Source organism: Odontomachus brunneus, unplaced genomic scaffold (genome assembly GCF_010583005.1).
Source record: "Odontomachus brunneus isolate Ranch 3 - 2012 unplaced genomic scaffold, Obru_v1 Obru_scaffold_189, whole genome shotgun sequence".
NCBI classification, from domain to species: domain Eukaryota; kingdom Metazoa; phylum Arthropoda; class Insecta; order Hymenoptera; family Formicidae; genus Odontomachus; species Odontomachus brunneus.
Genome location: NW_022639639.1, coordinates 327097 through 338767, shown reverse-complemented (window position 1 = coordinate 338767; position 11671 = coordinate 327097). Strand labels below are relative to the sequence as shown.

General features: G+C 29.8%; 1 protein-coding gene across 13 annotated transcripts; it reads right to left on the bottom strand.

The window, feature by feature from the left end:
- Positions 1-3487: 3487 nt before the first annotated feature.
- On the bottom strand, positions 3488-9274 carry LOC116851759. 13 transcript variants are annotated; one of them, XM_032831519.1, is made up of 9 exons: positions 8491-9259; positions 7355-7473; positions 6175-7234; positions 5811-6061; positions 5311-5718; positions 4968-5212; positions 4687-4846; positions 4161-4260; positions 3488-3912 (listed from the first exon to the last, which is right to left on the bottom strand). In XM_032831519.1, the coding sequence occupies exon 3, from the start codon at positions 7227-7229 to the stop codon at positions 6240-6242; it is 990 nt and encodes a 329-aa protein (XP_032687410.1). In that variant the 5' UTR covers positions 7230-7234; positions 7355-7473; positions 8491-9259; the 3' UTR covers positions 3488-3912; positions 4161-4260; positions 4687-4846; positions 4968-5212; positions 5311-5718; positions 5811-6061; positions 6175-6239. The 13 variants fall into 13 exon arrangements, with proteins under 13 accessions (XP_032687410.1, XP_032687412.1, XP_032687413.1 ...); XM_032831521.1 differs by having other exon boundaries at positions 6175-6916; positions 7016-9274; XM_032831522.1 differs by having other exon boundaries at positions 6175-6811; positions 7016-9274.
- Positions 9275-11671: the final 2397 nt, after the last annotated feature.

The window sequence follows — 11671 nt, the reverse complement described above, 5'->3', positions numbered from 1 at the left end:
AAAATACTGTACTTTTACATGTGCGAATTAAATTGGTCGATCGTCCCGTTCAGATTGTATTAAGTTTTATCAAAATCGAAGCATGATATATTTTTAAATAAACCATCAAAAAAATTCTGTAAAAGTTATTTACATAGCGAGACTAATATTTTATTCGGTGCTGCTGCCTTCAATACTTATTGCATGACGGTTAAATCGGATTTAATGACATAACAACATTTAAAAAAATAATAAGATGAGAAATTGTATGAAAAATTATGAGAACAATTTTTACCAGGAATGACATGTGTACGCCTTTAAATGGCCATTTAACCGTTGTACTATTCTATACTTGTACTCGTTATTTCTCTATTATTGTTGCTTTTTTTTATAAAAAATGTGTAATACAATTTTAAAATATAAACATTGTTTTTTATTGTGTATATGTGTACAATTATTGCACAATATAATTATCTTGACTTCTCTGCAGCATGGTGTGTATGTGAAACTGCCCCATTTAATAACGTACATATGGCCCTTAATAGAATTAAATAGCCTATCTAGGAAACAGAATCTGCGTGCAATCTGCCGTCAGTCTGTCGTCAGAATCTGTCGACAGGCTCTGCGCGCAGTCTGTCACCAATCTGTCGTCAGAGACTGCTAAAACAGTTTCTGTGTGCAGTCTGTTGCCATTCTGTCAACAGATACTGTTGACAGACTCTGCGTAAAATCTGCTCGCACAGGTTTGGCTATTTGGGATTAAGTGAGTTGTGTATGTTTGAATGTATTACAAATGTATTACAATAATATAATATACAATAATTTGAAACTTAAAAACTATACGTAATATAACAATATATAATATTTAAACAATATATAATATATAATATTTTATAATAAAGGAATTAACATTCTTTTTCTGTCCTTTATAAAATTTCGAAAAAAAATGTAGTCGTATTTTCAAATATTTCTTACATATTGTTATTATTAATTGGATCTTGTGAGACATTTCTGTTAAACTTACATTTTCACATTGTAAATTAGGAAAGATTTTTTTATCAAAAGAAAGAATAGCGCAAGCGTAAATCAATATTAATAAGCAGTTTGTCATGGTAAAAATTTCATTCATTTTCATATCACTCAATATTTTAAAATCAAACTTATTTACTGTACATTACAGAAGGAAAAGTTTAAAGTTGAGCAGTTTTACATTTCCAGTGATGGATATGATGCACGCTGTCAAAATGTCTCGTAGCAATCATTGTCTTCTACGGGGATTCATACAATCTCATATAAATGTATATAGACTTCTTAATGCATAAAGATATTAGTCATTAAACCATTAAAGAAAAAACAATAAGAGAAAATCATGCTAACCTACAAGAGTCATATGTTTTAGGCGAATGATAATAACACCACCCTTATAGAAATATCATACTAAGAATCATTGATAATTACTTATTATCTAGTATTTTTAATACTGAAAATAAGTAATTACCCTCACAGCATATTAATATTGCCATAAGGTTACAACAACCTTAAATTGTAAGATGGTAACATTACACGGAGGTTAATAAACCTACTATTAAGCTCTCAGTAGCATGAAAATGTTCGTCCACACTCATTCCATTAACATACCAGCAGGGTTGGGAAGTAACGCGTTACTTGTAACGCCGTTACCGTTACAGTTACTTTTTTTTGTAACTGTAACGGTAACGGCGTTACAAATTTTGTTTGTAACGAAAAAAGTAACTTCGTTACATTTTTTGGTAACGAGTAACGAAAGTAACAGTTACTTTTATCGTTACGTTTCCGAATTTACTTGATATAATTTTCAGGGAGCGGTGCACTTGGACACGGTGCATTTGGACACAGCCAATCACAGCACCGTGTGATTAGAGACATTTGTAGGGTCCCTTGGAACAGCAACTTGTGATTGGACTGTGTCCAATTGCCCCGTGTCCAACTGATATATACCCTAAATACCTTGCAACAAAAATTAGAAAACCTTAATAAATCTAATCTTATAGATTGTCATCCATTGGTTACGGCTATTCAACAAGGATTAGATAAGAGGTAATTCATTGATTTGGTCAATAATCTAATTAATACATATGCGATTAATACATGTGTTAAATTCAAATAAGAATTTAATTAATAAAAATAATAAATATTTTTTATTTCAAAGTACTCTTTTACAAGTTAATTAAAATGCAAAAAAATAATGTCGCTTCATTTATTATTACTTAATTTTAGATTCTGTACAACATTCGAAAAAAAAGAATTAATAATTGCAACATGCTTGCATCCAAAATTTAAGTTAAATTGGTTATCTGGAGAAAAAAAGAAACTTGCCGAAATCTACTTGGGAGATTTATTAGGAATCCAGTCAACTGAAAGTTCTCCAAAAGATATAAAGTCTGATGAGCACGATGATTTTTTTATTTTTGAACAACACAAAAGCACGCAAACTGAATCTGAAGAAGAAGAGCTACAACGGTTTTTAAAATCAAAAAATTGTAATATTGATATGCTAAATGACTATCCAAAACTTAAAAAACTTTTTCTTAAGTATAACACAGCGCTTCCAAGTAGTGCCTCTGTGGAACGCATGTTCAGTGTAGGTGGCTCTGTATTAACCCCGCAAAGAGGACATTTGTACGATGATACCATCGAGCAACAAATTCTCTTAAAAATAAATAAAGAATTTCGATAAAAACTTATTTTGAAATAAAATCTGCGATTTTTAATAAAAAAAAATTTTATTTACATTTACAGCATATTAATAATTTTTATATAAATAATCATGCATAAAGTTTTTGTATATAAAAAAAGTAACGAAATTTGTAACGACTCATTATTTTTTGAGTAACGGTAACGGTAACGAGTTACTTTTTGAAATTGGTAACGAATAACGGTAACGAGTTACTTTTTAGAAAAAGGAACGGTAACGGTAACGAGTTACTTTTATAAAGTAACTTTCCCAACCCTGCATACCAGAAACCTTGCAGGACATGTTATGTTAATATTCATGTAACATGCCAAGGACCTTATAATGGAGAGATAATATAATATTATTGTGCAAGGATTTTTTTAGTATTATGAAAGATTTACACATCCGATGATACAACATTTGACATACGATATCCAATAAGAGAATAGCTTTCTAATAAAGAATTCAATTACCCAAAGTAAAAGGTGCTCTCCTGTTGGATATCGTATGTTGTTATTATCGGACGCTATATAAACCCTTCATAATACTAAACAAAACCCTTGTACAAAAATATTTTATTAGCCTATTCGACTATTGGCAAAGAAGTGATTACATATTATTAGTTTACAATACTTTTCGATTGCTTTTCGTCAATAGTTTAATAGTCAATCTTCTTCTTTCTTCAATAAGAAATCTCACAATCTGTAAACAATTCATATAAATTCAAAGTATTGTATTTATAATGTAATAGTTGTAGCAATGTAAAAAATGTTTTCTTTATACAAACATCATATATATTTTATAGAAACTTTACTTTTCTGAAGTAACTCTTATTTAATGACATTCACTTTTTATGTGAAATCAATTGTTATAAAATAAAGTATAATGTAAGGAAACAATTACATAAAATAAAAATCAATAAAATAAAAATCAATAAAATAAAATAAACAAAATAAAATATATTATACATAAAAACAATGTAATATGCAAGGTTTGTCATGTTTTTAGAATAAACTTTGGTTTCCTCTCAATTTCAGGATGTCTTTAAAAAAAAATAAAGAAAAGAAAATATTTAGTAAATAAAAAAAATGAGCCCGTCAATCTGAGAAATCGTAGGGAGAGTTCAGGAAGGTTAATAAAATATTATAATTTATAAAGATTAGGTCGCAACTTCTTCGTCGGGTTCTGCTTCGCGCTACTGTTGCTGCATCACTTTTTTCCTAAACAAAATATCAATAATTAACATAAAATTTGTAATCTATCCTTATAGTACAAGCATTTAAAAATAACAAGTTTTTACATATATAATTCAATTTTAAGTGTATATATATATATATATATATATATATATATATATATATATATATAATAAATTTATAAATTATAATATCGATGAAAGTATCGAGTAAATTATAATAATCACATTTCTGTAACACACATAATACTTATTATTAATAGATATACATACTCCTCTCTTTGCTGTCGCCACTTAGCATGCACTAGCCAACCCGATGTGATTTCGGCAATCTCTGCATCACTTGCTTCCGGTTTATGAAATCGTACCACTCCTATCAGTTACAAATAGAAACAAAAATCGATATTAATATAACTATATTATACGACATTAATATTTAATTATATAATATTGTAATAATTCTGAAGTTCGTGAAATACTCTAAAAATCATATTTAATACTCTAAAGAACTATTATGGAAAATTGCTTCTGATAGTTGTTTTGGACACGATAGCTATTGAAAAATTTATGTTGAAATCACAATTGAGATTTCCGTAAAAATGCGCATATGAAATTTCTATTAAAAACTGAACTGAGAGAAAATGTAAATTATTTTCTGAATTGAGAAACTAATCGAAATTTTCTCTCAGTTGAATTCTGATTTAATTCTTAACAGAAATTATTTCATGCGGATTTTTGCGAAAATCTCAATTATGACAATTTTTTCAGTAGGGAGTATAATTTTCCGCGTAATACTTACTGTTCAAGATTGTGCATAGCTTGAGAGCACTGAAATTACTTTTTTTTCGCTACCCCAAATAACTAAAATTTTGTGCAATATTGTCGCAAAGTAATTTTTTTAAAACATTATGGATTATATTAGATAAATTCACTCTACCCACTTGTTTCAGTATGTTCACCTATGAAAGAAGAATTACTTTATTTAATAATATTATATATTGTGAGGTAAAATTGTAAATATTTTGTTTGTTAGGTGAAGTAAATAGGATTTTAGGATTTTACATATCAATAATGACATACTGTACTCCACAATATTTTTATCAGTTTATCTGCGAATGAACTATTTTTTAATAATTCTTCTATTCGTCTTAATGTCAGCATAGTTTGCAATGGCAGATCATAATCTGCATACTGTATAGCATTTGTTACTTCCTGATTAAACTGCCGCATAGCACATGATGATTCCAACAAGACCATTCTATTTTCTACAGCATTTATTTTGTTAAGTAACAACTGCAATTTCCTTAGGACCTCTTTTTCAAATTCTGTAACAGTAAAAATATATTATAAAATAATATTAGTACGATATTGTTTTCGGTAGACTTTTTTTGATGCTTTTCTGTCATTAAATTTCGCAAATTACCATTATCATTTGACGGATTGTTACGAGATTTTCCGTTCTGTGTTTTTACTTATTGTGGCTCCTTTATATAAACTTTTAGTCTGTATAGCAGGATTTATTTCGCATTCAGATTCACATCGTGCTGCTGATAACGGTGGAATAAACTTCTCATTTGCAGACATTTGGTTCTTTGTAACGTATAATATTTCAGGAACTGTTGGAAAAAGTGGTATTTTTTTACATTTCTGACTTTCGTCAGAGTCGATGTCATAATCTTCTGATGGAAAATAACTTCTTTTAGCTCGTATATGTCTCGATTTCTTTTCTTTTTCGCATCTTCTGATTCAGTATCTTCTTCAGGCACTGAAGATGAGAAATCTGATAATTGTTCAGCCAGAAGTAGTTTTTCTTTTGCTGTTTTGTATGAATCTGAAAATATAGACAGACATAATAGAAAGGACATATCGATATATTTACAAATAATGAACATAGTAATAGAATTTTTATAAAATTGATTTTACTTGTTCTACAGAAGATTCTTAATACGTCATACATTTTCCAGTTTGTGTTATATTCAGGAAAAAATTGCGACGCAATAGCCTTTTTTACTTTTGTTGGATCCTGAAACGTGGGATAATAGCATTTTGTTTCATCGTTGTTGAACCAAAATAAAGGTACTATTGCCAGATTATCCTCAAATTCAATAATACTAAAAGTCTTCCTTGTGGTCATATTTCTGCTTCCAGTATAGGTCATCTCACTATAGAATTAACTGAAAATTAATGATTTTATTTTATGGAAAGACTATTTCCAAACAAAATATAACAATTTACAAACAGGACTGAAAATAATATTTAGAACTATTCTACACTTAAATTTTATTACCTAACTTATATATTTATTAACAATGGATCGCTGATAACAACTATTATATACATTTTGTATGTACATTAATTTCTATATGTATGTATTAGAGAACACACAACAAACTGTTCACCATACGGAATTTTCCAAGCTTTTCCTGCCACATAATTAAGAGTCCATGCATTTAAAGTTTGCATTTCATTATTTTTGTTCACAATGTTTATGTGTAAAAATGAAGACTTCATAGGTACGTCATATAAATCTTGTACGTTCAATAACTGTTTCCCAATTACAATTATTGTTTCATCTTCACATTGAATAATGTTTTCCATTTCTACATACTCTCCATTTTGTAATATACAGCAATTATTTCTTTCATCACCGCAGTGGATCATATATAATGAGTTGCATAATGTTTTGTATTGACCTATAATATTATCCTTTCGGTGCAGAGGACCATCAAAATGTTGCTTTTCTAAAACTATTCCTGAAACTTTTATTTTTCCACATTTCGTATTTACACTTTCTATTTCGCCAAGTCTTCTTGAAAGTTGTTGCAATGGTTTGTCTCCTTTTCTCAATAGTTTTTTAACTGTCGCCATGTAATTTTCAAACCTGAAGCAGCTAAAGTTTTCTAATATTCCGAATTTTCTTACGTCTGCGACAAAATGTAGTAGATTGTGTATGTTGTGAGATACATATGCTTTACCATACAGTTTTGTAAAAGTATAAATAAAATGCTTCAATAGATTTCCTGCGTAATCTAAATAATGATCTTCCTTACAAAAGGTTTTATTTAACAATATTGAAATAGCAACGTGAAGCGTTAAGAAATTTTTGTACATGTCTGCGTCTAAAATACCTTTTAAAACAACAGGTCCTAAGTATAAAAGGAACGTCCTAAACTCTGTAGCTTTCCATAGCTTATAATCGTCCAGAGATCTAGGTCTTCTATTAAATTCTGATGGCACAGTTGATCTTATATTTCGTAGCAGTTCAGAAATTCGTTTGCTAAAGCTTTTGGCAATTCTTTTTGGAAATATATGTTTTAACCATAAACGTATTAATTTTCGCATTACTCCTAAACATAATAAATAAAATGCATATAATCAAGTGGTACACACGAAACTAATCCAAAGTTGTCTATTTCATTTAATATGCAATTCCCTTGCTGATATTCTTCCATATATTTATTACTTGCCAATTCTAAATCTGTTCGCAACGGGATATTTTCATTTATTTCAGGAAAACATACACGTCCATGCCATTCATCCCTTATGGTACATTTTGTACAGCTGAAGAATCCCGTATGGTTCTTCACTGCAAGAACAAACGATTTGGCCGGTGTATCGCAAATCAATGCACTTATATTTACTTTAACTGTTATATCGTTGTCAATATATCCTTTTGTTATTAAGGGTTTTATATCAGACACAAACTTCGATAGAAACTCATTGCAATCTTTTGGTTTAGTATACCCATAATACAGTCCTGCAACATATACTTTACCACACACATTTTCTGATAAAAGAATAGGCCAAAAACAAGCGTTTGAGGACCAAGATATAGACATTCCATCAATATTAATAAGCAAATCTAATATGGAAACATTTATACCACTTTCTCTTATGTCATATATTATGTTTTGCACGATACTATTAATATTAAAGTGACAATATTGACCATTACTCATTGTAACATCTGTATTTCTGGGAGTTTGTAAAAGAGTTCTGGGGTCTTTCGGAAACGTTGTATTTGTAAAAATATTTAAAATGTTCAAAAGTGCTATCAGTGCACAGTGAGTGATTCCATATTTTATTGCCCACGTAGCTACAGTGTTAATGAAATTGTCATCCACGTTTTTACTTAAAGACTTATTACTTGTATCAGAATAATTGTTATCACCGTTTGTAAATATTGCTTCTATCAACTCAGGCAATACATCATTACGTTCAATGTCTTGATTTGGTGATGTATAAACAATATTATTATCATCTACATTTATCGTCTTTGCAAACATTTCATTACATTTCATTACATTTCATTACATTCTGTATTCATTGCACTAGAACTACTGCAAGACAAAGTTTGTTGTGCTTGTAATACATTTCTACAAAAAGACGGCTTCTAATCTAGCCAAGCGTCTAAGATGACCCTTAGAATATATTTTATATTTGCGTATTCCACTCATAATAAGGATTTTGTCGCTATAACATACGATAAAACACAGACTGATAACTTAACCTCACAATTTTGAAATATACAAATAAATATTACGTATAAATTTTATATTACCAGGATTTTATTAAAGTACAGATGAGATGGAGAGTTACATACCCCAAAATGTTAATTTGTCGAAATGCGGAGCTTCAATATATTCTAACGGTTTATTTTGTACTCCTTCACTGTTTAACTCCTTCGCTTTTACCACTAACGGAAATTTGTTCGGTATATGGTCCATATAGCGCTTCGAAGCATTTATAGTGCCTAATGTGATATTCCCCGTCGATAGTTCAGATTGGCTGAGACGTCAGGCATGTAAACAGGGTTACAGGGCTAAGTTCGACAACGCATTCGTGTGCGCGCGTTACATTTCAGTGAAAGAGATACAAGAATGAGATAAAGAGAGAAGGAAAGCATCCGACCAACGTTGTTGAACACGACCAAGCATCCCATAAAGCACAGATCTTGCTACAACATTGCAACAACATTGCTGCAATTTTTAACATTGCTGCAAGTTGCAGCAATATTACTGCAAGATCTGTGCTGTATGGGATAAGAAAAAATCTCACAAATCATATCATTAATGAGTCCTTGTCATTGAGCACTCACAAAACTGCTTTCTGTACGCAACCAATACTGAGCGAAAGAAATAGAATATTGATATATCAACATACGCCAAAAACATGACAATTACTGCAATTTAAAAAGTGATTCTATTAACCTTAAAATAATACTGTACTATAAGTTATATTGTAAGGTTAGTGGTATATGCTAGTAACCTTGTCATTTAACTACCCTACTGAAAAATTTCTATTGAGATCACAATTGAATTCCCAATTGAATTCTCAATTAAATTCTCAATTGAATTCTCAGTTGAGGTTTCCGCAAAATTTCGCATGTAAGATCTCAATTGAGATATTTGTATCTGATGGAAATAATTCATTGAAAATATAATGAACTTTTGCTGAAATATGTTTGAAAAGCATTCACAATTTTGACCCAATTTCATTAAAATTTCATTATAATTTCATTAATATTTCGATAATATTTTATTAAGAGAGTAGAAAAATTCAGTGAAAAATTATTATTAATTAAAATATTTAGAAAAGTATAATGAAGTATTATTTTGTCTAAATAATAAAAAAAAACTGGCATTTTACACTTTGTGTCGTTTCATTTATTCGTGAGATTCGCGTGGGATTCGATCTCGTGTCACACGGTCACCATCTTTAGATGACTATGCGCTGTTCAAATGCCTAACCTCAACGATCGTACTGGAACTAATAATGCCAATGCGCTGTAACGATATCGTGGTAGATTATATTTACAATATACTTTTACAACGTTCAAAAATGTAATGACATATTTGTCGGTAAATGTTTCAAAGGACGTAACAACAATCACAATGCGATTAATATTGATACAATATTGTATAACTAATTAAATTTAAACACAATATGCTTGCAAAAGAGAGAGAAAGAAGGAATATTCTCTCTCTTTTGCGAGCACATTGTATGTCTATAAGGGTAGACGTCTATATGAAACGTCTACCTACCATCCACGTCTATCCTTATAGAAATGTAATACTGATAAGTAATAATTTGGCCAGTGATAATTACTGTCGTTCAATAATTTTATTACTCATATGAGTAATAAAATGGCCAAATTATTACTTATCAGTATTACATTTCCATAAGGGTAATCTAGATTAAGATCTATATCGACCTAAAAACGGTCCATATTTAGATGTCTAATAGACCATCATTTCGACGTCTTATCGATGTCTAATAAACCGTCATTTCGACGTCGATTAATAAGTTATTTCTCACTAGATTGTTTCATAAAAATAACTTAATTCCTAATTTTCTTTATGTCTTATAAACTGCTAGAAACCGAAGATTGTCAAACACACGCTAAAACTTTCGCGAATCCTGCCTCGAAAATTTCGAATTCGAAGTGGTAACCCATCCATCCTGACTGCGTTGCTTAACCTGACGATCGAGCGGTACGCGGTGTTCCAATGACTCCAAAGATGTTCTTACAATTTATGCTTATGAAATGTATACTTACAGTGTTCACAGTATATTATAACGTACCTAGCAAATACACACATTAATTCGCCTGTCTATTTTATTTAATATCTCTAAAGTTTACTCTTATAGAAATATACTAAGAATCATTGATAATTACTTATTATTCCGTATTTTTAATACTGAAAATAAGTAATTATCAATGATTCTTAGTATGATATTTCTATAAGGATATGTAGTTATTTGCAAAATGACTTTGATCATTCCTTCCAGTTTAATGTTTTTCGAGTCTGACATTCCTATCTTTGTAATACTATAATTGAATCGGAAATCTAAAAAAGAAGTCTAAAACTGATGTTTCCACTTAGAATAAATTTTTTATGCAAAACGCGCGCGATCTCAGTAAAAAATGATTTATTTATCGACGTCTTCCCTTAGAGAAATATCATCATTGATATAATAGAATCATTGATAATTACTTATTTTCAATATTAAAAATACTGGATAATAAGTAATTATTAATGATTCTTAGTATGATATTTCTATAAGGGTTTGCGACGTCGATTGATGAGTCATTTCTCACTGGCATATTAGACGTCGATTCAATATCGAATAGACGTCTAGAGAAATTATAAATAATCGACAAAATAAAATTCCGAAATTTGATCGAAAACTCTCTTTTAATGGATAATGTATTATGAATGGATTCTAAATCATTAGAGTTTACTCAAAATAGAAGACGTCAAAATTGCTATTTTTCTAGACGTGCATTTAGACTAGACGTAACTTACCCATACAGCACAGAATTGTTGAATCAATGTAGAATGAATGTTGAATTGCAACAATGTCAATATTGCAGCAACATTGAGAAACATAGAATCAACATTGCACAAACCTTCATACAATGTAAAAATGTCCGCGATTGTTGAATTTTCCTTTACATTTCAACGTCTTATGGATATTGAAATCAACGTTTTATAGACGTTTAATCAACGTTCAATCAATTTTTTTTAGACGTTGATACCACATATGTACAAGATGATTGGAAACAATCTTGGGTCTTCGAAACGACGTAATCCTGATTCGATTCTGAAACGAATTTTCTTTTTATACAAAACTTTGTCCGAAGATTAATTTTTAAATTATAAAAAGCAATTGTTTTCTTTTAACAGAACGGATCCCAGCAAACACAACGTTAAATATAACATACATGTAACGTAATTTCCTACTCAACAATATAACTTTTATATAACATACGTGTTATA